This window comes from Mustela lutreola, chromosome 18, assembly GCF_030435805.1.
Source record: "Mustela lutreola isolate mMusLut2 chromosome 18, mMusLut2.pri, whole genome shotgun sequence".
Classification (NCBI taxonomy): domain Eukaryota; kingdom Metazoa; phylum Chordata; class Mammalia; order Carnivora; family Mustelidae; genus Mustela; species Mustela lutreola.
The window spans coordinates 36,040,428-36,068,015 of NC_081307.1; the positions used below are offsets into that span (position 1 = coordinate 36,040,428).

At 53.3% G+C, this 27,588-nt stretch overlaps 1 protein-coding gene across 1 annotated transcript; it reads left to right on the forward strand.

The window, feature by feature from the left end:
• Nucleotides 1-7,876: 7,876 nt before the first annotated feature.
• On the forward strand, nt 7,877-26,651 carry XKR5 (XK related 5). The gene is given in 6 exon segments (XM_059155971.1): nt 7,877-8,165; nt 9,326-9,415; nt 24,566-24,662; nt 25,389-25,737; nt 25,740-25,876; nt 25,878-26,651. Coding segments are annotated over 6 exon segments (1,320 nt in total). The 3' UTR covers nt 26,236-26,651.
• The last annotated feature ends 937 nt before the right edge of the window (nt 26,652-27,588 follow it).

Sequence of the window (27,588 nt, forward strand, 5' to 3'; positions counted from 1 at the left end):
CTGCAGGGCCCACCCTGCACAGGGCTGGGGGTGCTGACCAGAGCTGAGCCGTGTCTGGTCATTGCCAGGCCAAGGTGTGGGCAACGTGGAGGGCGCCCGTGAGACCAAGGACACACGAGGAGAGGATGAGGCAGGCAAAGCCTTCCCTCGTCCACGCGGCAGCTCGCCCCACACTGGGCGGTCTTGGCAGCCAGTTCCGTGAAAACAGCCCATGTGCAGGGCCCATGTGCAGGGCCTCTCCCTTCCCCTGAAAGGAAGTGTTCACGTCTCCCCAGGAGTGTTCTATTTTGAAAAGAAACCTCAGGCATGCTGTCAGCTTCCCTGTTCAAGATATGGGAAGTCCTCCCTGGGAGCATTCCTCTGGATGTTTAATCAAAGACAGATTCCCAGATAAGCCCTCATACTTCGGACAGCCAAGGTTTGGGTTTCCCAAGATCCAGTTCCTCTGGCAGGAAAAAAAAAAAAAAAAAAAAAAGCCCACATTCTGTGTTTACCTCACATTCTTTGGTTTCCAAGATTGTGGTGATCTTCCCTGCCCTGCCAGGAGCTCTTCACCGAACCGAAAGCGACCGCTCATGGATTCCCAGCCACAGAGAGGCCAGGAATGGTCACAGGAAAGGGGGGAGGGGTAGGTCTCTGCCAGCACCAGCACTGGAAACAGCAGCCCCAGAACGAGAAAGACGAGCATGATCTTTGCAGCCCCTCCGCCTCGACATTTGGCCCCGGAGCCCCCAGGTCACGGGGGTGGCACTCTTGACCGCCCCTTATAAGGGAAAGCAGCTGGGCACGTTCTCATCTGCTCTTGCCAACACCCCCCACCCCCTCCAGTGTCATGCCTCTGAGCTCCTCTGAGCTTTTCCATCCATTTCCAAACTCCTCTGAGCCTTTCCACCCCCCGCCCTGCCTGCCCAGGGCATCTGCAGTCTTGCCCCTTTCGGACCCGCCGGTACCACCGAAACCTCGTCCTCCCACGATGAGGCCCTTGCCGCTGCTCCCTCCTGCACCTGAACAGCACGAGCCAAGCCAGCCCACTTCTCCGTTTCCCCGGGATGCACGTGCGTCACCCTCTCCCACCGTTTCAGCCCGCACTTGGCTCGCATGAGAATGTGGATGATACCGCCCGAGCCACCGTGGAGGGACGATGGCCCAAGAGTCAGGGGCGTGCTCGCCGCTGTCTGCAATCCACCTGACTTCAGAACAGTTGCGAGAGCCAACATCTGGCTCCTCGGACAGCATCTGCTTAGCTGAAAAGCAAGTGCTGATTTGAGTGAGCACCACACACTGTCCCGGGTCCAGCTTAATTGCCGTGGCTGCCCCTAAGGAAGGAGGGAGCTGGTCACAAAGCTGAGCGCCCTGACTGAGGCATGTCCCCTGAAGCAGATCGGTTTTGCGCGGTTCCCCTTCTGAGGACTAGCTCCCGCCTTCTAATGCCTGGTGCCCGTGAGGGTGCTGTGGCTGATGGGGACTGGCCCATCCTCGGTGCGCCTGCCCAGAAGCCTCTTGTGACAATACCGTGGGCGCTGGGCTCGGGCATGACTTGCACGTCAGCAAGAAATAACTGGCGAGGACCTTCACCATCTCTGCAGCGTGTGGGTGAAGCCGGACACGGCAATCCACATCCCCGGGAGAGGGTACTACGTATCGCCGCTCAGGCTTGCTGTCAGCCCGCCCCGCACGGGAGCTGCCTCATCCACCTGCCCGTGCCTACCCCAGTCACAAACATACCTTGGAGGAAGGGGGGAGGTCATACACTGCACAAAATACACCTGAGGGGCGTCCAGGTGTCTCCTGATTTCAGCTCAGGTCGTGATCTCAGGGTCCTGGGATCGAGTCCCACATCAGACTCTGCACTCGGCACGGAGTCTGCTGGTCCTTCTTCCTCTGCTCTTCTCCTGCTCTCTTTCCTTCTCTCTCCCTCTCAAATAAATAAATAAAATCTTTAAAAAAAAATACACTCTAGCATTGCTTCTGCTTTTAATAGTAAAATCACACAGCTTCCTATGGAGACAGTGCGCCATCCTAACTCTGGGGCTCATGGGCCCCCGGGGCACGTCCCCCATTCTGGTCAACAGATTCGTAATGGAATGGCAAGGAGCCGAAGAAGCATTCTTGTTCTGATGGGTGCTAAGACGTGGTAGCCATTCATGATTTTGTCAAAGGTTTCCCTGACAGGTCCTGTAATACTCTACTCCAGGCTTTCCTCCAAAAAGAAAAAAAAAAAAAAAAAAGAGGAACGACCAGGAGGGAACTTAAGCTCCTCATGAGTGTGGTAGTCTTCAGAGTTAAGGCTTCTGTATCAGTCAGTGGTCTCCCAACAGGATGTGCATGTGTATACATCAGGCAAGACTTAAGGAATTGGCTCACACAATTACAGAGACTTGGAGGGTCCAAAAGCTAGTGGAGGTGAGCCGACAGGCTGGAGATAGAGGAAAGAGTTGCCGTTCATGTCCAGAGGCTGTCTGCTAGGAGAAGTTATTGTTGGAGAGGTGATTGTGTCCTAAGAAGGCCTTCAATTGGGCACCTGGGTGGCTCAGCGGGTTGGGCCATCGTCTTCAGCTCGGGTCATGATCTCGGGGTCCTGGGATGGAGTAAGTCGGGCTACCTGCTTGGTGGGGAGCCTGCTTCCCTCTCTCTCTCTGTCTGCCTCTCTGCCTACTTGTGATCTGTTAAATAAATAAATAAATAAATAAAATCTTTAAAATTTAAAAAAAAAAAGGCCTTCAACTGATTGGATGAGGCCCACCCACATTATGGAAGGCAATCTGCTATACTCAAAGTCCACTGATTTAAATGTCGTATTGTATATATGTTATTTTCTGCTTATTATGTTTTGATACCTTAAAAAAAAGAAAAACAAAACAGGCAAACAAACAGAAAACCTTCCTTGCTGATTCTTAGAGTAAAGCCCCTACAAGGAGCATGCTTTCCATGTGTAAGATAACTCGTGCAGAGTTGAGTCACACTCTTCCGTCTCGCCCATGCACCCCAGGAGACCACATTTGTCTGCCTTAGTCACCCCAGGGCAAGGTACCAGCCAACGAGAGCCTACCCATCTAGCCTCAAGCCTTCCAAAATTATTCGAACAAGCCGGTCCCCAAACTGGGAACCTGCCCTGCTTTGCCTTTCCTCAGAAGCTCCAATAAAAGCAGTGCTCTCCCCGCCCTCCGGCATCGTGCCTCCTGGCCGCTGTGTTGTCTCCATGTGCCCCGGCGTGGTGTGCTGGGCCTCCTGTCTCGAGGTACATGCACATGGTACATTCTGTTGCCTTGAGCCTCTCCCCCATCTCCAGGTGGCTGCACCTGACTGACCGTCTCAGGGAAGAAGACAGAACACTTGGCGTCAAGAACAGCATGTCTAGTCACAGCCCAGAGGGGACTTAGGAGATGCCCCTCGCTGGCCTGTGGGCTGATCCGCTGTCCCAATTGGGCTCTGCCTTCTGCGAAGTTTCGGTGGCTGTTGGCGTTCTGTGCGCTGCTCTGCTTTGAGTTGCCTCTTTCGGGTGCTGCCAAGGCTTCGGACCAGAAATCGGCGATGTCCTCCTCCTAGAACTCGGGTTCCCCTGGCAGCCAGCCCTGGGCTCAGCAGAGCGGGAGAGGCCCTCCAGCCTTCCCCCCACAGGGCTGGCATCGCAGGCTACCATGTTCACAGAGCCGCCACTGGACGGAGGGTAGAGACCTGTTGTCCCCGCAGCCGGCTCCCCAGGGGTCAGGAGCCTCGCAGGCAGATGAGGGCTGGGTGACCGTGGAAGTGCGCAGGGACATGAGCAGCACGGGGATGCGGGTGTCCTCATCTGCGCCCATCTTCCTCGGGTCCTCCCAAACCAGCAAGGGGTCCTCCTTCAAGAGAAGCCCAGCAAGTGCCCCAGAAAGGTCGATGTCCCGGGCGACCCCTTCCCTTCTCCAAGGCTCCTTGCTGTTGCTCTCGGTTCCCTGACCCCACAGGGTGTCATGGGTCCTGGAGACTATGGCTCGGCATTTAACAAAAAAGGGACACGGGGAGGAGTGATTCATTCTGTGCCCCCCAAAATACCCAAGGAGTTTTCCTAGCTGAATAAATGTACCCCCAGGGTTGACAGGAGCATTTGGGGAGATGACTTAAGTCTCGTGCTGACTCAGCGGCCCTCCACCACGTCGTCTGCCTGGCTCACTAACAAGCTGGTTTTTCTGCCTCTGTGGGTTGAAGACTCCATCCGTGACAGGCAGGGTCTGACTCAGCGCTGAAATCAGAATATGTGTGCAGGAAGAGAGATGTCACCTGTCGTCGGAGGCTCAGAAGAGCACAGAGCTAGAATCATCACAGCTGAACGCAAACAAGACCTTGCAAGCCGTTTGCGGTGGGGAATAGAAGGAGAGCCGGTCTCAGCCCCTCTCCTCCACCTCCTGGACCCTGATTTTCCTCCCTTAAAATCATGCCAAGGATGCTAAGTGAGCTGGGAAATATCACTGGTTTGAATCGACTCATCAGGTCACAAACCAAAACCACTAATGGTGTCTCGGTCCAACCACGTAACTTTTTGGAAACTTTGAGTTATTGAAGAACCTCCTTTGGTTATGAAGATGTAGTTTGTCTTTTCTTAAACTTCAGTCTCACGTCCTATGGGACGCTCCTGTCCCTGTGCTTGGGCTGCCCTGAGCTGGGGGGGGGGTGGTGTGAGGGCTGGGCAGGGGATCCCACCGCAGCCTCTTTCTTCCTCTTACTCAGTCGTTTGGATGGGGGTGCACAATGTTTTCTCTCTTCCAGAAGAACACACTTTGCTAGATTAGCAAGATTTCTGCTCCATTGGGCTGCTGATCGATGCTTCCCTACATTTCGTGGGCTGCATTTGCTGGTTCTCTGGAGGGCCCTGTGGAGCTTTCCTCCACCACCCCTGGCCTGGGACATTAGGGTCAGGCTCAGACTCTCCCCACCAGCTCCCACTGGAGGCAACAGCCCTCAGGCGCTATCTTCTGATATCTTATCACCTAGTAGGTGGCCAGTGGCGACAGACAATGAGGTGACCTAAGTCCAGCCATTCCCAGGGTCTCTGCCGGAACCAACCAGATCCTTGAAAGAAATCAGTAGGTATCTGGAGTACCCGGCCAGCACAGCCGCAAGCTCTCCTGTCTTTCCCCTGTGCCTGCTCTATGCCCCAGGGGAATGTGTGCCTTCTCTAGTCACAACTCCATGATGGCCGAGCCTGCCAAGGTCACCCGCTGCCTCAGAAGCAGGGAGCAGGACATCTGGGAAGTGTGCACTCCCCACCAGGAGAGGAGAGGGTGACATAGTGCAGGTCTGCTGAGGGTTGACCCCCCGGGGATGCCACGAAGATAGCAAGAGGCTGAATCTCCCCAAAACACAGTAGTCAGTGGCAACAAGGGAAAAGGAGAATCTGACGGGAACGAGTGATTGTGTATGAAACAGTGTGGACTGATAAGCTATCAAAACCTAGATGGGCTTCATGAAGGTGTTGTAACACGTGGGCTGTGTCCACAGTTCGGCTGTTGTAGATAAAGCTGCTGTAAACATTGGGGCGCATGTATTCCTTTGAGTTAGTGTTTTCATGTTCTTTGGGTAAATGCCCACTGGTGCAATTGCTAGATCGTGGAGAAGGTCTATTTTTAGTCTTTTACGGGACCTCCAAAACTTTTTCCAAAGGGGATGCCCCAGTTTGCATCCCACCAATCGTGCACGAGGGCTCCCCTTTCTCCACATTCTCGCCAACACCTGTTGTTTCTTATGTTGTCGATTTTAGCCGTTCTGACAGGTGTGAGGTGATAGTTCATTCCAGTTTTATGATTTGCATTTTCCTGATGGTAAGTGATGTTGAGCATCTTTTCATGTATCTGTTGGTTCTCCAGAAGACTTCTTTGGAGCAAAGGCTGTTCCTGTCTTTTGCCCATTTTTTACATGGATTCTTCACCTTTTTGACCGACGAATGGATAAAGAAGATATGGTATATATATACACAATGGAATATTATTCAGACATAAAAAAAGGATGAAACTTTGCCATTTCTGATAACATGGATGGAGCTGGAGATTATAATACAAAGCAAAATAAGTCTGCCAGAGAAAGACAAACACCATATGATCTCACGCAGATGGGGAATTTAGGGAATAAAACAATGAGCAAAGGAGAAAAAAAGAGAGAAACAAACTGATGGTCCCCAGAGGGGAGGTGGGTGGGGAGCTTGGGGACACAGGTGATGGGGAGGATGGCCTGCACCTGTGATGAGCGCTAGTAACGTATAGAAGTGTTGAATCACTACATTATACACCTGACACTAATATTACACTGTATGTTAACTAACTGGAATTTAAATGAAAACTTATTAAAGAAGAAAAAAATGTTCTAACACCTGAGGAAAAGATAATCAAGTCATTTTGAGGGAAAAAAAGAAAAAACAAAAGGACAGAGGAAGGAAGAGAGGACAGACATGAATTTTAGACCAAAATCTTATCATTTCCACAATGATGATGATTATTATTTTTTTAAATAAACAACATCACTGGACATTTGCCACAACAAAGAAAACAACTGAGAAGACCTTAAAGTCCCTTAATCTACAGGGTCATAAACATCCTTAAAATCCTGACACAGCTCTGAGCCATGAATCCTTCTAGAGCTCCAGAGGGCCCAGGCTTTGCCTCCAGGTCTGGGAGGGGTCACAGCTCATGCGAGCAGGAAGGTCATGTCTACCCCCAGCAGTATTAACTTTTTCTGCTTTCATTCCACATGACAACTTGTAATGTTAAAACACCCTAATTCAAACTTATTGCACAAATTGTTCCTGTGTTGCTTTGATATGAATCTCTTCAAATCTTTTCCTTTTTTCTCTACTCGCCAACGAATAGCCCTCCTGCCAGCTAAGCGCGGGGGTGGGGGGGAGGGGTCCCTGCCCTGCCTCCTCACCCTCAGTCTTTGGTAGCTCCCCCACCGCACCCCCATCAGGACCTTCCCGTGTGACTCTCCATAGTAAACTGCATTTACAATTCGTTTTTTACATCACGTTTTGAAAGGAGGAAGCCCTGGGTTTAAAAACCCCGCCTATTAACTCATTGCGCAGTTCTGAGCCAGCACCTGCACCTCGCTCCTTCACCCATAAAACGGCAGGTTCCGGTCCTTCCACCCAGGATCCTAGAGCCGGGACGAGAACCTTACCCTCTTGGGCACCATCTAGTGGCCAACAAGCGTAACACGCGCTCCCCCCGCAACAGCATGGTCCTGGCGGGCGGATTTTCTCAGGACCTCACAGCCAAAGCTCTGAATAACCACTTCGCCATCATCTACTTTTCCAAAACCAATTGGCTGAGAAAACTTTTCTTAATTAGGTGCTGTTGCACGGCTCTAAATTGTCTCAAACAATTCAACGGAGCCCTTTCTCCAGGAGATGTCAAAGAGAGCAAGAGTGGGACTAGGGGGATGGGGTGAGAGGTCAGGCACAGGATGGGGGACCAGGCACTAGGATGGGGGATGGGGTGACAGGTCAGGCACCAGGATGGGGGATGGGGTGACAGGTCAGGCACCAGGGTGGGGGATGGGGTGAGAGGTCAGGCACCAGGACTGGGGGATGGGGTATGAGGACAGACACTAGTGCAAGAACAGAAGTGGAAGCCGGTGCAGAGCTGACGCAGGCATGACCTGCAACACCAGGGGGCAGGACCTTCCGTAAGGGCAGCGTCACATGCTGACAGGGGACCCGGGGCAGGTGAGGGCACCTGAATGAGAGATGAAGCAGAGACTGGGGGAAACTGTAGTAAAACACTAATACGGTGAAGCTGAGTTACAACTGAAAGTTTCACAGGTGAAACAGCAACTGGGAAAAGCCCGGTTCAGGGTGACAGAGAAAGAGGAACCCAGGCAGGATGTCTCCGGAAGAGATGGGACATCCCGAGGGATGGGGACCAGTCAGCTCTCGGAGATTCCCAGCCGTCCACAAGGCCGAGTGTCTGTACTGACCACCGTTTGCTGCTACAACCTCTCCAAACACGGGTTTCTCCCCCAGAGCCCTGTGTGCGGCTGGCCACGGGCTGTTCCCACACGGGCTGGTCCCTCGCGCGGCTCCTCTGGGACACACGCGGCCCGGGCCGTGGCTGCTCTGGGGGCCGAGTGCTGTGGGGCTGAGCTGGGACTGGAGGCAGCCGTGTCCTTCCTGTCGGCGCTGTGGCGACTGGTCGGGCCCTCGGGTCAGCAGGCGGGGGGTTAAGCTTCATCCCTTGAAAGGAACCGAGAAGCACGGCTGAGAGAAGGCGCCCCAGAGCAGCGTGCTGGCCGTGATTTTCACCTCGGAGGCTTCGATGCTGGGGCCTCACTCACCCTGAGGGACTCCCCTCCAGGGCTAGTCAGCTCCTAGGCACAGCAAACAGTGCTCCTGGAGCTTTTCACATGCAAACGAACCAGTCCAGAGCGCACAGCCCCCCACCTCCTCTGTGGGGCTCTCCCACTCCAGCCTCTCTCCCCCTGCCCGGAGTCCCCCAGGGCAGGTCCCAGGCAACTGCTGACATCACTCTGACCAGCTAATCCTAAACCCATTCCCCTGCCTCCCCGACTCCTTGCCATGGAAACCACAGCGAAGGCCCTCGCCCACAGCTCCCTCCGCCTCCTGACTGGCCAGGGCCGCCTCCCCAGAGGGCCCCTCCTCTTGGGATTGGTGAGAAACAAACTGTCTTTTCAGTGGCAGTTGGTTCCTGGTCTGTTGGCTTTATTGCATCTCTAATGTTCTACCAAGTCTCTGTATTTGGGAGCAAGCAGTGACCTACCTCACGACCGTGTCCTTTGAATCAGGGCGACCTGCGGGCGCAGGCTGTGGGTGCAGACAGCGTTCAACGCCCCTGGGTGATACGAGGGGAAGCAAGCGCCTCCAAAAGGGGTTTTTGGCAAACACCAGGCCTGGAGAAGCCAAGCAAAACCCCGGCTCTTTTTCCCCCGTTGTTAATAACGCGAGCCTGTTCCTAACACGTTCAACAGAAACCGCAGCGACGAACCCCACCAGCTTCTTTATGAGCTCGTACGAAGTAGGAGACAGCACTGCCTTGTTTAGGCCCCTGAAACAGAAACCAGTATGGAACTGCTCATTTAGGGACTCTTGGGGGTCAGGGAGTGAGCCCTGCACACTTCCCTCCCTGCTCCCAAGGTCCTGTAAAGCTTGCTACATTGCGTCGGAGAATATACCTGCTTCCCCTGGTGACCGCAGCCTGGACCATGAGGAGGGAGGGTGGGGGATGGCCGTGGCCTCCAACATACCCTTGGCCGGGCAGCTCCATGAGGTGGTGTTTCCAAATTCATCTGCAGCAAAGCACGCCTGTGAGTTTGGGCCTGGCCTCCCTGACCTCTCGCTGCTCTGCAGCAGATAATATGCTCCTTTGGCAACACACGCCCTTCATGCTGGCAGCGCCTTCCCCCCACCGCTATGATCTCCTGCTCCAGCTCACTTCAGGTGAGGGTCAGTAGAAAGGGATGGGTTGTCTGAGCAAGTCTTTAAAAGGGAGACACACAGCTGGAGAGCACCAAGGTCTGAAATCAGGGCACAGGGCACAATCACCCCGGGCTGCGATTCCCCTTCCTTTTGTTTGAACGGATGCCCCCTGGGGCAACCAGGATAACAGGTGCACCGAGATCCATTCGAGTCATTCTTCTCTGTTCCTAGCGGCATCCGAGGTTACAAATTGCCCCAAATACGAGAAGACAGGATCGCAGAAGAGAAAGCCCATCCCCAGCCTGCCTCCTCCTTCCTTTAGGACAAAGGTGGCTTTCCTCCAGGCTCACCTCGGTCCACCCATCACATGCAGCCCTCTTATGGGATGCGGGTTGCTAGGTGCAGAAGAGACCGTAGGCAGACCGGGGTGATGTGAAAAAAGATATAAACTATGCAAATTTCTCAGGATTTACTCCCTCCCTTAGGTCTGAGGTGTTTCGTGGTCTCTTCCAGTATGATCATACAATGAGAGTTTCAAAGAATTTGCAGTCCAGACTCTCCTGTCCATGCATCCTAGGAAGAGATCCCTTAGGAGCAAAGGAGACGGGATTACTTTCCTGTAAGTATTTATCAAGTTCAGCCACATCCAACCTAGGAGCAGTCTTGGTGCCCCTCCAGTCTGACCACAGAGTCTATAGAACCCACACAAGTATCTTGACAAAGAGAATTTAATGCGGGGAACTGGTTACATGAGGTGGGAGAAACGTCAAAGCAAAAAAGGAACAGCAGCTCCCACCTGACACCTCGGAGAACAGAACGAGGACTCTGGGCTTCTCAGAGCCTATGGGGACCCCCCCAAGCTGAGACTGTCTGCTCTGGGGGCTCCTCAGGCGCCATGTGCTGATTCTGGAGGAGCAGGAGGCTGCAGGCAGGGACCACCCAGCTCCTGAGTGGAGCAGGAGTGGGTGGCAAGCAGAACAGTGGCTTTTTCCTTCTTGCCCAAGGTCTTTCCATGGGTCCTGCCAGCAGAAGCTAAGGAAGGTGACTGGTTGGCAAGAAGCACGCTTTGCAGAGTCTCGATCCTGGCCTCCAACTCGGGTTTGGAAGAATCTGGAGCTTAGAGACAAGAGCTCCTTTTCCCAGTAGTTTCGTCAATGGAATCAAGGCTTCCCCCTTGAAACCAGGCAGCCCCATCACGCCCCAGCAGAAGTGCGTCTGTCTCCATGGCCACATCACCCACCATGCCAGCAGGGGCTCCTCGTTCTGTGGCCCTGAGGTTTGGGTTGAGCTCTCCGGGGACAGGCCATACCCCTCGGATGGCCCTGGGTCTGCACTGAGCGGTCTCAGATGGCCTTGCTCATGTCCGGGGGGCGGGCTTGTTCTCCAAGATATCTCCGAAGTTAGGCTGCTGCTCTCCCACAGAGACAGGGGCATAGGGGGTGTTATCTCCCTCCATGGTTATCCTTAGGAAAGTCCTGGATTGTAAAACTGGGAAAGCCTTTTATTTTTAAGATTTTATTTATTTGAGAGAGACAGCGAGTGCTAGTGCAAGCAAAGGGAGCAGCAGGCAGAGGGAGAAGCAAGTTCTGCTGAGCAGGGAGTCTGATGCGGGGCTCGATCCCGGACCCTGAGATCATGACCTGAGCTGAAGGCAGACCCTTAGCCGACTGAGCCACCGAGGCGCCCCAAAACTCGCAAAGGTTTTTAAAGAAAGATTTACATACATCTGTGAGGAATGGCTGGCTCAGTCAGTTAAGTGTCAGACTCAGTTTCAGCTCAGGTCACTATCTCCAGATCCTGGGATGGAGCACTGTTGGGGGAGGCACCCCCGCTCAGCAGGGAGTCTTCTTATCTCCCGGCTCTCTGTCCCTCCCACACTTGTGCTCTCTCTCTCTCCAAGATAAATAAGTCTTAAAAAAAAAAAAAAAAAAAAAAAAAAAGTTTATATACATCTCAAAGAGACAGAGAAAAAAATTACAGTGACAAAGATTCTCAAGAAATAGAGGGCAAGTCTGTCTTGGTCACAGATTGGCCCAGGCTTCCTCACAGGGCGGGCTCAGGGTGCACAGAGACAGAACAAGACAGAGACACAGACACAGGGACAGACAAAGAGAGAAGGAGCTTCAGAACCTCTGGGGCCTACACTTGGAACCCCTACAACCTAACCTCTCCCACATTCTTTCCATCAAAGCAAATCACAGGCCAGCCAGAGGAGGTGACTGTCCACCTGCCTGCACCCCACCACGCAGTATTTCTCCGGGCCCCTTGAGAGGTTGGGGAACAGCGGAGGAAACTTCTGCCCACATCAAGAGGCCTGATCTGATTTGTACTTGCTCACCTAGGGACCAGAAGACTCAGGGCTACCCTGCTTCTGCGCCGGCTAGTCCCATGGGGTAAACCAGCAGGGGACTCCGCGCCCCCACTGCTCCTGAAGTGGGTTCCTGGGCCACAGCCTCCGCGACACCCAGCAGTGGGCAGGGGAAGGGGCGGAGGCACGGACGACACACGCGCACATCATAGCATCCGGCCTGCCCTGCCGGTGCCTGGGCCAGCAACCAGACAAGCAGGCCTCAGCACAGGACCCCATGTCAGTACCCACCCCACGTGCTCCAGGAAACTTTGTCCCCACTTTCCCTCTCACCGGGGAACCAACTTGGGCCCGGGCATTGCTTGGATTCCTCCAAAGACTTTTTGACTGGAGACCCTGGTTTAGTTTGGCTTGAACTCCAAACAGAGCCGGCCATTCCCTGGTCCCTTGATCCAGACCCGCAGGGTTTCTATGTGGACCCCAGGCAATGCTGTATTCCCACTACAACTGGCAGCTTTATGTGCCCATAAATCCATTTTAAACTTTAATAGTGGGAAACCCAAGCAATGATCCTATAAAATGATTCCAGCACCTACCTGTGTTGGATGGACGCAAGCACCCCTCCCCCCATGGCCACTGATTGCCAGTGCGGATCCTCACGGAGATTTGTCTCTTTCCTCTGTGTTACCCTACCCTAGCATCCGCAAAAATTAAAAAACAAATCCCAAGAGAGGATTAGCGCTGTTTCAATGCACGTACCAGTGTCAAGTATTTTTCACACGTGCTGTCCTATGCAATCCAACAGCCCCTCTCTGTGACCACAGTGTCTGATGTCTGGGGTCCCCGGAAAGCCCTGGCACCTTCATCCCTCCGCAGGCCTGTCTAGAATGCCAGCTGGCTATGCCTGTGTCCGGGCCGGGTCCAACAGGGAGCCTGCCCGTGCTGGGGATGCGGTGTTGGCAGGTCACTAACTCTCCTCCGCCGCCCTCCGTGCACCTGCTTGTCTGTCCTCTCCCATCCTGCAGGCCTCGGCTCCTCCGTGTACTGCTTCACCAGAGGACAGTGCCTCTGGGGGTGGCTGGCCCTTTCTGTGCTCCTGCCTAGCTTCCTGGTCCAGGGCCTGAGCTATCTGTGGTTCCAGACAGACGGGCACCAAGGTCATTGCTTGTTGCTCCTGCTACACCCCCCCCCCCCCCCGCAGCTGGGCGGGTGGAACAAGCAGCCTCCTTTCACCTCTGGAGGGTGAGTTCATCCGTGCAGGAGGATCCCATGTATTCTGTCCTTGGGGCATAGAAGTTCAAGGTTGGAAAAAAGCTCACAGCCACCATGTTGAACCCCTGCTCTGACAGGCGCCCCCTCTTCCAGCCTGTACTTCCCTGAGCACATCTATCATCAGGAAGCTTCTTCCAGAGGCAGCTGTGACCCTTCCAAAACTTTCGTTTTGTTTTGTTTTTATCTTCAGCCGAATTCTGTCTTGTTCTTGTTTCAATTTGTTGGTCATGGCTTTGGAGCCATAGAAAGTGCCTCACTGAAGACCATTGCATTTAAACCCCTATGACCTTCGTGGTAGAAGGTGATGTAGATTTAGTCACAGATGAGGCCACGGAGCTGGCCTGGTGACATTTGCATCAAGGCTTTATTTCAGCTATCTGAGAGCCAAGCCCAGTTTCTTTCCATAAACAAAGCAGCCTGGGCAGGCCTAGTGCCCAGAAGCTTTACCTGGGATTCACCTCTGCAGGTCAGCTGCAGTTCTCCTCTGCAGGGAGCAGCTGGAAGCAGGGAGAGTCAGGAGACACCTATCCGTGAGTTTATGGAAGTGGCCGAGTTCAGCTCTTAGCCACCTCATCATGCCATCGTTGCCAGGAATTTTAAAAAAGGGGTGGTGGGTTTGGGAAGTTTGGGAATCGTATCAGCGAACCCTGCAGCTCAGGTGTTTGCTAAGCCCTAGATGCGAGGATCAGAAGGGTGTTCAGAAGGTGCAAGTTTGAGATCTCGGGCGTGCTGCTGGCTGTGCTTAGTGGTTTATGCCTTCAGCCCGTCCCCAAGGCCTTGTCTGGAGCAGCTGACGTAAGTTTTCTGGTTTCTTAGCTGAATCTGAAGAAGGAATGATTCATCATGCAGAATCAGTTTCAGAAAGGAAGGAGTGCTTTCCACCCAGTGTAGAACTCAAACAGGAGGTAGGGTGCTTCTAATAAAGACATCAAGTAACCTCCCCCAAATTCACGGGGCCCCACAGAGCTGGAGCCCCCTCCATCTCTGAAGTCACCCAGAGCACATTTGCAACCTCAACAATTGTGCTTAAAGCTGGGCCGTTGTGTTCAGGGAGTGTGGTTCCTCTGAGAAGATGGAACTTGTACTTGTGGGAAGAGAGCAAAGATGGTTTTTTGCTCAGACTCAACCAAGGATACACGGCCTTCCTGGGCAACATCTACTATCGTAAGGATCAGCCCCTTCCCTCAGCCCAACCCAGTAGGACACTTATTAAGGGCTGGGAGGCCTGTATATGACCTTGAGGACCGATAACCAAACATCTGGTAGCCCAAAAGGTGAGTTCAGTGAATGCCAGTCACTTGAGAGGAGCTTCCGGAATAACTGCCTGATAAGTCTGCCTTCTGGGGTTGTGTGCAGGGATGGGGCTGTGTCAGGCTCAAGTCATGTCTGTATTCACGCTGCTCGTGTCCGCCTGTGACTCCATGTTCTCTGCTTCTCCGTGCTCCCTCGGAGTTTCATAAACGGAGCTCTGAGTTTCTGGTATGTAACAACCCTGAGGTGAATGAGGGAAGAGAGTCATGAAAACTAGGCCTCAGGAAGAACAACTCGTCAGCTGTATCTCTTTTTATTTTAAAAGTAAGGGGAATTTATGAAAAACACGTAATTTAAAAGGAAAAAAAGATACGAGAAAGGTCAGGAAGAGGAACGATAGGTCAGAAAACAGGATAAAGTGAAAACGTACAGTTGTTCACTAGGAGCCACAAATTTGGCTCTAAGGGTTTTTTAAAATTCAATTAATTCTCATATAGTGTATTATTAGGTTCAGAGGTAGAATTAGTGATCCGTCAGTTGTATTTCACACCCAGAGGCTCATCCCACCATGTGCCCTCCTAATGCCCATCACCCAGTTACCCCACCCCCAAAGCACAGCAAAAGAAACAGTTACCAACATCAAAAGACAACCTACAGAATGGGAGATGTTTGCAAATGTCTAATCAGATAAAGGACCAGTATCCAAGGTCTATAAAGAACTTATCCAACTCAACACCCAAAGAACAAATAATACAGTCAAAAAATGGGCAGAGGACATGAACGGACATTTCTCCAAAGACGACATCCAAATGGCCAACAGACACATGAAAAAAACGCTCCACATCACTCATCAACAGGAAAGTACATATCAAAACCACAATGAGAAATGGCCTCACACCAGTCAGAATGGCTAAAATCAACAACACGAGAAACAACAGATGCTGGCAAGGATGTGGAGGAAGGGGGACCCTCCTGCGCTGTGTTTGGGAATGCAAGTTGGTGCAGCCACTCTGGAAAACAGCATGGCGTTTCCTCCAAAAGTTGAAAATAAAGCTACTCTACGACCCAGCAATTGCACTACTGGATATTTACCTCAAAGATACAAATGTAGTGATCTGAAGGGGCATGTTTATAGCAGCAATGTCTATAATAGCCAAACTATGGAAAGAGCCTAGATGTCCATCAACAGATGAACGGATAAAGAAGATGTGGTATATATATGCAATGGAATACTATGCAGCCATAAAAAGAAATGAAATCTTGGGGTGCCTGGGTGACTCAGTGGGTTAAAGCCTCTGCCTTCGGCTCAGGTCATGGTCTCAGGGTTCTGGGATCAAGTCCCACATCGGGCTCTCTGCTCAGCAGGGAGCCTGCTTCCCCCCCCCCTCTGCCTGCCTCTCTGCCTACTTGTGATCTCTGTCTGTCAAATAAATAAATAAATAAATCTTTAAAAAAAGAGAAAGAAATGAAATCTTGCCATTTGCAACGACGTGGATGGAACTAGACAGTATTATGCTGAGCAAAATAAGTCAGTCAGAGAGAGACAATTATCATATGATCTCTCTGATATGAGGAATTTGAGAAACAAGGCAGAGGGCCATAGGGAAAGGGAGGGGAAAATAAAATATGGCTCTAAGTTTTATAAAGAGCCCAGCAGGCATAAGAAACTAGGTGGTCTGCAGTGTTTCTGAAATTTTTGAAGTAAAGCAAACACACAAACAGAAATCCACTTCCTTAGAAGAAAGCTTTGAAAGTTGAAATAGAAAGGAGCCGATCTGATCCTCCAACCAGAACGGGCCAGTAGGGTTCCCACAGAGAAAACTGGGTGATGAGCTGCCCTTATACCAGTCCACCCCGAACTCTGGAAGCCGGTCTCTCATGGCATCTGCAACGAAGTTTCAGAGAAGTGCAGTTTTGCGAAAGCACCTGTAGGAGGAGCCAAAACAACTGCATTTTGCACAGTCCTGCCTAACGCTTAGGAACAGAGCGTTTTAAGTGACTTTGTAACCCAATGCAGAAGCATCTGCTAATAACGGAGAAACTGACAATACATGAGCCTCTTGAGGCAAAGCAGCTTACGAGAATACAAGCACTTATAATATAAATGTATGTTTTATTCCAAATGCCTCTAGTTGTTGATGTGAAGTCTGACTCTATTCGGGTAACCCTGACATAGTGATCACTCGTTTAAACACAGTCAGCCACTTTTCTCCATTCGGTTGTTGTATTTCCACTATAATGCTACATGTTGCCCACATCCTTTTTTAAAAAAAGTCAGAGCCTCTAAATTCATTCGGAGCTTCAGCATGGAGTGTTGGAGAAATGGCTGCCTCATCCCAACTTAGGACCCGTCCTGGTTTAGAAATTTTTTTCTTTGGTGGAAACTTAAAGTCCTTAACAAGAGAGTCGAGGTGAACTTTCAGGCTATGTAAGGAAGGCAGGCTCCGCATAGACGAGTAAAAATTTAGTATTTCAAAGTATGTAAAACACTTTTGCCGTGCTCAACGTCACTCAGCATCAAGGAAATGCAAATCAAAACCACAGTGAGGTACCACCTCGCACCTGTCAGGACGGCTAAAATCAACAACACAAGAATCCTGCTGTCGAGGATGTAGAGAAAGGGGAGCCCTTCTGCTCTGTTGGTGGGAATGCAAGCTGGGGCAGCCACTCTGGAAGCAGCATGGAGGTTCCTCCAACACTTAGAACTACTGCGTGATCCAGCAATTTTCCCGTCTGTGTATGTACCTGAGGAATCGAGAGCAAGGTCTGGAAAAGCCATATGTACCCCGGCGCCCGCGGCGGCTACATGTGCAGCAGAGCAAATCGACAGGTGATGAGCGGAGGAACTGTGGTCTCTACCCACAACGGGATGTTATTTAGTCTTTAAGGAGAAGGAAATTCTACAGCACGGGTGAATCTTGAGGACTTGAGGCTAAGTAAAATCAGCCAGTCCCACAAGGACAAATATTGTATAATTCACTTACACCAGGTTCTTAGAGCAGTCAGCCTCCCAGAGACAGAAAGTGGAACCATGATAGGGAGCATGGTGGGGGGTAGGGGGGAGCTAATGTTTCATGGGAGCGGAGTGTCAGTTTTACAATATAAGAAGAGTTCTGGAGCTGGATGGTGGGGTCGAGGCACACCATTGTGAATTACTACAAATTATTAATAATCTATTGAATTGTAGGGTTAGTTTAAATTATGTTCATTGAATAAATCATCAATACCACTGAACTGTACACTTAAAATGGTTAAGATGGCCAGTTTTAGGTTATCTGTATTTTACTGCAACTAAGAAAAATAAAAAAGATTTAAAAAAGGAACAGCCATAGCCAAAAACCTTGAGCTATTCACAATCTCAGGTTCAACATCGCCAAAAAGTGTGAAGATGGAGGACGGCCGGCGGCGTCTTCAAGCTGCGTACGCGGGCGCGTACGGCTTTTTACTCAAGCTGTTAGTGGGGACAGATCAGAGCTGGCCGAGAAACTTCAGTCCGAAGTTAGGTTAATAATGGTGTTTCCAAGGCTCCGCTCAGAGTATTTGTTCCTGAACCAGCTAGAAAGCTTACACCCGCGTCCACGCAGCAGGATACGCTGGGTGTGCCTTTGCTCACGCGTGCAGATGCGTGTGGCGGGAAGGCCTGGACACACGTGATGGAGATGTGGGCTCTGAGGCCTGACTGGGGACACAGCTGCAAGCAGGCAGCTCAGGAGAACAGAGAGAAGGTGTCGGCTGCGCTGGGGGACAGCCTGGGGCGCTGGGGGACCAGCCACCAGGCATCACCACCGGGAACTTCTTAAAAATGCAAGGCCTCGAGATGCACCCGGACCCATGCAGCATCACAGCAGCCGTCCCGTAATTCTCCAAACGCATCTATTCTGGGCCTAGGGCCTAGCAAGTGTACTTAAACAGATATTCAGGACGTGAGTTCCAAAGCTCACGTTTGGGAATGCTGGCACTGGCGCGGGAGCCCTAAGGTCCGGGCTGGGGAGGTGGCAGGCCCAACTCGGCGGGGCAGGGGCACCCGGCAAACAGCCGCCCCCCTGCAGAGGCCGAAGGCCCCATAGAGGTGTTCTGCTCGGAGAGCAGTGCGCTCAGGCCAAGAATTTTCTAGATGGGAGCAGTGCGGCCAGAGACAGATGAGGCTGGGTGACCCAGGGACTTGTGTGCAACAGGCAGAGGAGTTTGGCTTTTACCCTCCAGGCATTGGAGACCGAGTGGGAAGGTTTCTGTGTTTTGTTTTTGTTTTCTGTTCAGTTAGCCACCAACATAGAGTACATGGTTAGTTTGTGTGTTGTGTTCAGTGATGCATTAGCTGCATGTAACACCCGTGCCCTCCCGAAAACCTGTCCCCCGGCTACCCCATCTGCCCACCCCCTCCCTCTAAAACCCTCGGTTTGTTTCCTGGAGGCCAGAGTCTCTCATGGTTTGTCTCGTTCTCTGATTCCCCCCTTGAGGTTCCCCTCCCTTCCCTGTGGTCTTCCGTGCTATTTCTTACGAGGATTAAGCAAAGAAATACACAGTCAAATGAGGCCTTTAGGGAGATGGTGGTGGGGACCGTAGAGGCGATGGGACACAGTGGGGAGAGACGGGAGGGGCGGGGGACAAGGCAAGCAGCCAGAAGTCCAGGTGGGAGCCAATGGGGACCCAGAATGAGGCATTAACCCCAGGGACAGAATCTGACAGGAGTTCCTGACCAGTCCTCTCCCGCCTCCGTCTTGCCTCAGCTGTGACCCCGGAGCCCCCAACAGTTTCCAGTGATGTCACTGGCTGAGTTCCTCCCTCTGGCATGAGACCCAGACACCCCGTTCACAAAACCAGGTGGATTGCTTTCCCCCTGGCTCTTTATTTCTTAGAACTGAGACCCAAGGCCCCAGCTAGAGCAGAAGGGGCTCAGCTCTCCAACCCCTCCCTCACTGTCCCCAGCATGGACCCACCACTTCCGTGGCCTCTTCCTGCCTCACTGCCCTCCACGTGCTCCCTTCGGCCTTGCTCCCGTCTGCCCGTCCGAGGCGCGGGTGCCCCTTCTTGCGGGGAGCCCTCCCTGACCACACTGTCGTCGGGCCCAGGCTCCTTCCACCACGATCCACAGCTCAATTTGACACGATTTTCTTTCTGCTTCAACTTTTCATGGGCATATGGCACAGAAGCCCTAGGCTTCTGGAGAATATCTTTCCTTCCTTCTTGCCTTCTGTCTCCAGCAGGTGCTAAAAACCCAGTGAAATTACTCATTGGACTAGTGAAGGCTTCAGGGAGGGAGGAAGAGGGACCCTCACGTCAGGAGAGCAGACGATTCGGGACTGAGAGGAACGCTACACCCCCGGCTGCTCACAGTCCTGACCTTCTCTGTTGTGGTTGTCGGGTTTTTTCTGAACATTATCTTTGTGTCAGAGAGCACAGCTTCAAAGACTCAGTAAGAAACCGGTTCATGCCAGGATTCCAAGTCATGAAAAAGGAACACGTTTCCTTCAGCATCTTTCCTGGGCCCCTGGGAACCATGAATAAACCCGTTTCAGAGAGGACCCCCTCCTGCTCTGGCCACAGACCTGCTGGCCAGGGATCAGAGCCAGGCGTGTCATCAGCATCGGCACAGGCATAGCCAGAGTCCTGGGGAGGCCCTGAGGGAGGGAACTTCTCAGGTGACTTTAAAGGTACATCTTGCTCTGAATCAGGAGCCGATCAATTAAGGTGAACCCCCTCTTTTTCTTAACTTGGACGAGACAGACGTTCACAGTACCAGGTGGCCTTGGTACAGTACCTTGTCCTCTCTGGTGGCCCGGTTCCCACGTGTGTTTGCTTCTGAACTCTGGCTTGTTTCTGCCAGGCCCGAGCACCGCGTGTGTCCCTCATGTAGGCTGCAAGCCCAGCTCCCCTTCCCAGCCCCAGGTCCCGCCGGCCCCAGATTTGCTGCGTCTGCTCCTTCCTTGCCGCCCCTCTGTCCCTTTCTCACGGGCCTGCACCCTCACTGCCTGCAGCGGTACGTGCGCTTTCTTCCGCTCTTCCTTCCCCCAGCACATGGGCACACGTGCACACGCAACACATGCACCCGTACATATGTGGGCGTGCACACGAACACACTCACACACGCACACACACAGCTAACAAACCCAACAGGCTGGGTGGCTTCCAACAGACATTTATTTTCTCAGGATCTGGAGGCTGGAAGTCCAAGTCCAAGGTGCCGGCAGGTTTGGCTCTCGGTGAGGGCCAGCGTCCTGGCCTGCCGACCATCAGCTTGCCGTGTGCCCACGTGGCCTTTCCCTGCACGTGAGCAGAGGACCGAAGAGTGAAAGGGAGTTCTGGCCACTCTTCCTCTTCTCATGAGGACACTGATTGACCAGGGGCCACCTATGACTTCTTCTGATCCTAATTACCTCCCAGAGGCCCCACCTCCTAAAACCATCACACTGGGGACTAGAGCTTTGACACAGGAATTTTGGAAGGACGCACTCCATCTGTCACATGTACACACATGCGCAGCCGTCCTGTACCCCAAACACACCATGCGGAGCTCGGCCCAACTCATTCTCCCAGGGCGAACTCCAGGCCCTCTGATCTGAAATTCAGGGCCTGAACCACCTCGCAGGCCCACCTCCGCCTCACCTCCCCGTCACCCTCCAGCCCCCACTCGTGTCCTCAGGGAGCGCCCCCTTCCTTTCCGTGTTCAGCCCCAGTTTCAGAGACGCACACAGTTCCACGTTCTGTGGCCATAAGGACGAGAGCTGCCTCTTCTCCCCTTGCTCTAAAGCAAGGACAGCTCGATGCTTGGCAGAACACATTTGTTGAGCCAATGAATTCCCGTTCCAAGAAGTTCTGGGGTGTCCGAGGCAGGTCAGCGTTGGCTCCAGACCTCACAGGGCCCAGAGCTCTTCCCGTCTCGGACGTGGGGGGTTGTAGTGCCTGAAGCAGCCACTAAAAACACAGGGAACGGGAGGTTCACAACCATCTCCTTCGACACCTCCTGAACTCGCATTGCCAAGAGCAAGGGAGAGAAAAGGCAGCTGGCACTTTTGGGATTAGGAGCTTGCTTTGAGACTGTGGCTCGCTCTTCCCTGTTACCAACCCCCTCGGCTAAGGACTGACACACTCCGCACCTGTTTTCTTGCCGCACATTGAGAACAGGGCCTCCCAGTGCTGCTGAGGTGCTTATAAGATTCACTCACTTCGCGGGGTCGCCTGGGAGGGTTAAATAAGTAACATGGCACATGAGAACTGACACCCCAGGGCCATTAATGGTGATGACAGGGGGAAGGACTTTCAGGGGAGCAGACCCTGCAGGACAGAGCCGTGAGCAGAGGGAAGGGGCAGGAGGGGCAGCTTCTGTCCGGCAGTCGGGGGGTAGCCCCCTCCTGCCTTTAGAAGAGTTCTGATCGGCTGATCAACCCTGCAGGCCTTGGGGCCCACAGACAACGCAGATACATGGTGCTGGACATGACATAGACCCTCTCCAGGCCTCAGTTTCCCCATCTGAGAACAAGAGTAACGGTGCCCATCTCGCCATGCAGGAGGACGAGGAACACGTGGGCCCGGCCCCCCGGAGACGGCGCGGCAGCTTCGAGCCCGCTCTGCACGCGCAAACAAAGGGGAGGGATCGTTTGCAGAGCACAGTGTCCCCCTGCCAGTGTGCTGACGAGCTGGAGGGACAAACAGGAAGGGTCTCCATTTGCCGTCTGTCACTGTCCTCTCCCCAGAAGTCCAGGAGGGTCTGAGGTGAGGAAGGAAAACGAGAACTTTGTCCTTCCCAGTGGCTGGCTCGGTCATGAGACCCCCGAGGTCAGAGCAGGTAAGCGGGAAGGGGAGAAAGCGGACCCTTGCGGAGAGCAGGGGTGCCGAGCGGCCCTCCCCTAGGTGACTCACAGATGCCTTCAGGCTCGGCTCAGCTGGCTCTTGGAGCCCCGGGATCCACTCACAGAGGGGACCTGCATATCCAGAGTCACCAGCCGGTGGCGCTGTTCATCACCCCCAGCAATGTTGCCTGGACCAGGCCCTGATCCCTGCCTGGCTGGCTGGTCCAAGCCTCCTGCCAACACCCCGTAAATGTCAGGCCTGTCCCTCTGTCCTTTTCATGGACCTCTACCCTCCCCAACGGACACCTTCCCTAGAAGACACATGAGCCTTGACCCCGAACGAAAGTGACTCCTTTGGGGTACATTACATTGTGCTGGCAAAGAGAAAGTTGTTGTTGTTCCAAAAGCCAGAAGACCACAGAATACCTGGAAATCCACTTTCTAAGAAGGATGGGCCTGGGGGCTTAGAGTAGCTCTGGTTTTTAATGGTTAATGGTTTTGCTTAAAAAGCAGAAAGTGTGGCCCCAAGGTCAAAGCAGGAACTTCCGGATTTCCTCTTTCATTGATTCACTTAACAGAAGTATGAAGCATTTGTGTTTTTGTAGGTTCTGTGCTAGGACTTGTTCCTACCCTCCTATGACCTCTTGTTCTCGTCTTCAGGTCCTGGGAGTACTAACAGAATTAGGAGTGAGAATGGACATTTTGGTCAGGGTCATCCTGCACCAGACACTGTTCTAAGCTCATGAACTGTCCTATTTCTCATAGCACTCCATGGAAAGAAACCCATTTCACAGATGCAGAAACTGAGGCACAACAAGGCAGGCATCTGGTGAAACAGAGGCAGCGTTCAGATCCAACAAGCCACACGGCCCGGTGGTGGGTCTGAGAGCCTTTGAGCTGGGAGGGCCTGGGGGCTTCAAGGCCCCCACTTCTCCACCTGCCTGGCTGTTGGAGGCACTCGGGGAGCTTTTGAAAGTTGATTCCCAGGTGCCTTGCCAGGGATTCGGGCCCACAGGTCTGAGGGGGGTCAGGTGGTGCTGACGGCCAGCCTGACTGAGAACGCTTTGCCTCACCTTCCCTTCCAGAGGAGGCAGCCGGCCTCTGGATGAATGTCAAATGCCCCGGGAGCCAGGTTGGACCTCTTCCGCTTGTTACTGGCTCGCCCACTTAAGCGTGCACACACCGCGTCCTCCGTGTGCTGGAAACAGACTCAGACGCCGGAGTGTGGGCAGGTTGAACCTCAGTGGTCTCAAAGACCCCAACCCATGAATGCGAGTTCTGTATGGATAAAACCCCGCAGGAACACAAGCGGCAGAGAGGGACGTCAGAGAAGGCTTTACACAAGGTGGCATTCGAGCGGGTCTCGGGGGGAGGAGCCCGGCAGGAAGAAAGTGGGGTGAGAAGGTGGGGGTGCAGAAGCAAAACGGAGCAGCAGGCCGCCCGCAGGAAAGGAGCGTGGGCGGCCTGAGATGAGCAGTGGAAGGTGATGAAAGAGAAATTACTCAGTCCATCGCGACAGTCAAGAGCTGACCAAAATCTCATTTGTGCCAAGTGTTTACAGGCCGGGCTTGAGTCCGAGTCAGGAAGAGGGCTTCGAGATGCCTGTCTGCGTCAGGTTTGGTCAAGGAGAGAGGCTTTTTTGGCGGTGGTGGTGTGTCGGTCAAGGTTCTCCGGGGAAACAGAGCCGCTAGGACCTACAGAGATGCGCGAGAGCAGATTTATTATGGGAACAGCTGCACGCAATGTCGGAGGCTGGGGTAGGCCAGGGTGTGCCTTCTGCAAGCTGGAGAATGAGGAAAATGTGGTGTAATTCAGTCGGCGTCCCAAAGACTGAAAACTAGGAGCTCGGATGTCCAAGGGCAGGAGAAGATGGGCGTCTCAGCTCGAGAACAGAGAGAATTTGCCCTTTCTCCATGTTTTTGTTCTATTCGTACCCTCCACAGATTGGACGAGGCCCACCTGCCCTGGTGAGGGGGGAAGGGTCGTGATCTTTACTCAGTCTATTGATTCAACTGCTAACCTCTTCAGACCCTCACAGACACAGCTCAAAATGATGTTTTACCGGCACCCGGGCGTCCCTTAGCCCAGGCAGGTTGACCCGTCCTGTTAGCCAGTCACCGTGGGAGCAGCAGGTTGGAAGATGACTCTGGAAAGGAAGACTGGGGACGCCTTGTAAACAGGTTTGCCCGCGTGGTCAAGAAGTGGGGTCTTGGTGCCCCTCGGGTGAGAGGGGGGTTACTCCCCAGGTGTGTTAGGGAGGGATGACAGGGTCTGATCTGCAGGTCACCAGGTGGTGGGAAGGACAGACTGTGGACAGGGAATGCGGACAGAGGAAACCATAGGACCCAGACAGGAAGCAGTAAGATCAGAACTGCCAGGAAAATGACAATAAGGACAGAAAAAAGGCAATGGATCTGAGACAAACTGAAGAACTTGACTCAGCAGAACCAGCGAGCTGATGAGATGCGGTTAATTTAAGGAGAGAGAAAACCGCTAAGTTCCTTGGACTGGGCCCGCTTTGTGACCCCCCCACACCTCGTCCCCTGAAAATAGTCGGAGAGGATCTGACGGGTCACTCGTCAGGCGGCCCCAGCCCCCGCACGCTGCCGGCTGCCAGCCCCTCGGGTGCGCCCTCCCGCGCCTACTGCAGGTTTCTTGCTGTTTATAACGAGCGCCTTGAAGCCAGGCACTTGATCTAGTACAACAGGAAACTGGAAATAACGTGGGAGGTCACTGGAATGCTCTGTTAAAGAAATTATTGCCGTAGTCAACACTTCTGATCAAAATAAATTAAACTGACAACAATGTGATTAAGATGTTTATGCACAAAGGAAGTGTTGTTGCTGCTCATGGAAATTCCTTGATACGGGGTTTTTGATGGATATGTTTAACCTTTACTTGGGTCTTGTTTTTGCGGTGATTCCTTGCCTCCCCCCACCCCCAGTTTTGGAGCCCATCGGCTGGCGTGTGGATGGCTCTGTTCTGAGCATTTGATCCAGTCATTTGAAAGCAAAATCAGCATTTCTGCAGGACACATGCAAACACACGCAAACACATGCAAACACGCGCACACCCAGAGAGCTCAGTTAGAGCTGCCCGAGAGAAAGGAGTCATAGTATCAGTAGGATTAAACTTTGTTACTATGTTTTTCAGGTTAGAACCATTTGCAACTGCTGGAGCCCCCTTAACTCCGGGCGAATATCAAGCTCTGGTACTCCAGAGACAGCCCCTTTCAGGATCCAGTTATATTCCTGTACTCAGGACTCTGGAGTCTGGAGTTCTCAGGCCCCGGGGGGCGGGGCGGGAGGGAGGAGAGGTGGTTGCAGAACTTCGGAGAACATAATAACCTCATGCTCTTCCTTTTCTTTTGTCTCAGGCAGCATCTCACTGGTCATTTACTACAGCCTACAGCCACCCCCCCCCCCCCCAGCTCCACAGACAGGTGGCAGGGCTGGTGTGTCAGGACCACGTCTGTCTGGGAGTCGTGTGCCATCCCAAGGGGAGGTAATGCAGGCACGGAAGCCCCTCCCGGGGCCTCGGCTCCAGCTGGGGAGAAGCTGGGGAGCCTAGGCACTCGCCAGGGAAAATGTCACGAGTTCACCTGCCAGGGAAAGGTCCCCAGCCCACTGTGGGGACCCCCCAACGCTGGGCTAGAAAGCCAGACTGCTCTGGAGGATCCTTTCCTCCGTCACCATCACTGGCTGTTGGTGTGACTTGCCCTAAAGACACAGGAAATGTGTCTAAGATCGACACAGCCTTTGGAGAAGACAGTCCTGGCCACTTTCATCTCCTGGCTTTGGGGATGAACCAGCCCTAACCGCAGTAAAGGACACCCCTGTTTTTCCAGCCAGAGCTCCCACTGTTACCCCAACTCAGAGAAAGGCTCTGAGTTTCAGGGTGTCCTGACCTCAGAAGCGGACCTGTTGGAAACCTCCAGTTTCATCCCCTTTGCCAGCGACAGTCGGGACCCAGCTCCTGCCCAGAAGCAGTCCACAGGACAGAGGGAGCACAGCCTGGAGGAAGGGGCTGGGGCTCTTTCTCGAGGGCGGGGCAGGGGTGCGGGTGGGCGGAGAGGAGGGGAAGGACCAGAGGGCTGCACACTGGACTTCAGTGCCACGGTGGAGGGGGGCCGGGCAGGCAGGCAATTCCGCCGACATCCCACTCCCCTTGGCTGGCCACGCGGCCCTTCCCAGCTGCCATGGCTGACATCAGCCCAGTCGTAGGCCTGGGACCTTCCAGAAGCTTCCGCCCCATCGTAGGCTGCCTTGGCAGAGCCCTCAGCAGCTCAGAGCATGGGGAGCAGCAGGAGCCCACGTGGGACTCGAACCTTCCCGCCACTGCTGGAAGTGGCCAAAGGTGAGCCTGCGGATCTCATGGCCAAAGGTGAGCCTGCGGCCTGCAGACAATCCTCGCCTCACGTCCGCTCCCAAGTGTGAGGCTGTCCACCGGGACCGCTGACTTTCTCCATCTGACTACAGGCCGGTCACGCAAGTGGGTCACTGGATTTGGGGACAGGAGAATCCCATTTCCGACACCTGTACCCCAGTGCACCCCCCGCCCCGTCTGGGCCTGGGTTGGCACAACCGAAGCCTGGGGGAACTGGAGTGGACTATTTCTAAGCGTCCCTGCAAACACCGCATGCGCGTAGGGCACACTTCCCATCACGGTGTGGGGGGAGGGGAGGGGCTTCCAGGAAAATCGTCTGCTTCCTTTTATGAACAATATGATCCTTCTTTTATTTTATTTTACTTTATTTTTGTGACCCTGGCTTCTAGGAGATGCGAAGGTCAAGCGCAGAGTTCTGTTTTATCCTGTGTTCCTGGTACCGTTCGCTTCTGCTGACACTGAGGGGTTATTAATCTTCGGAAAATGTGTTTTTCCTGCATCATTTTATGATACCTTGTGGGAAGATCCTAAACACACAGCCCTCCTTCCCCAGGCCCGGCGGCCGGCAGGAATGAGTCAGGTGGCTCCTCCCCACCCCGACCTCACACGGCATCGCTGCGCTCCCTCCTCCACTCCGTCTGAGATGCTACCTGTGGTCTCAGCTTTCCCCTGAAGTGGGTTCTTTGTGGACAGGTGTTTCCATCACTTCCTTCAGAGCTGGTTGGAAAAGTGCGGTCAAAAGCCACGGAAGCAGAAGGCAGTGCCCACCCGTAGGGCTGGGCACTGTTTGTGGCTGGTCCTTTCTACCTGTGCCAGACACCTCTGGGTTCAGGGACAATGGTCAAGTCCCAGAGAGGAAGTGCAGTGTGGTTTTGCAGGGAGCTGTCAGCTGTCATTGTCCCTGTTGCTGGCCACAGACGGCAAGGGCAGAGAGCAGACCGAGGCTCCAAACTTCTGGCACCAAAAGTAGGAGCGCCCAGACCGCTGGCTGGTGGAAGGAGTGCCTGCGATGAACCAGAGCTGGACATCGGGAAAGCAGGAAAAACTGCAGGACCACTGCTGTAGCGGTTAAGAGACAGGTCTACACCTGGATGCCATTCTGGATAGAGCATGGACGCGTGGGGACGGATGGGGGAGGGTCAGTGGACTGAGAGGAGGTGTGGGGAGCAAGGGAAAGACTCCAGCTAAAC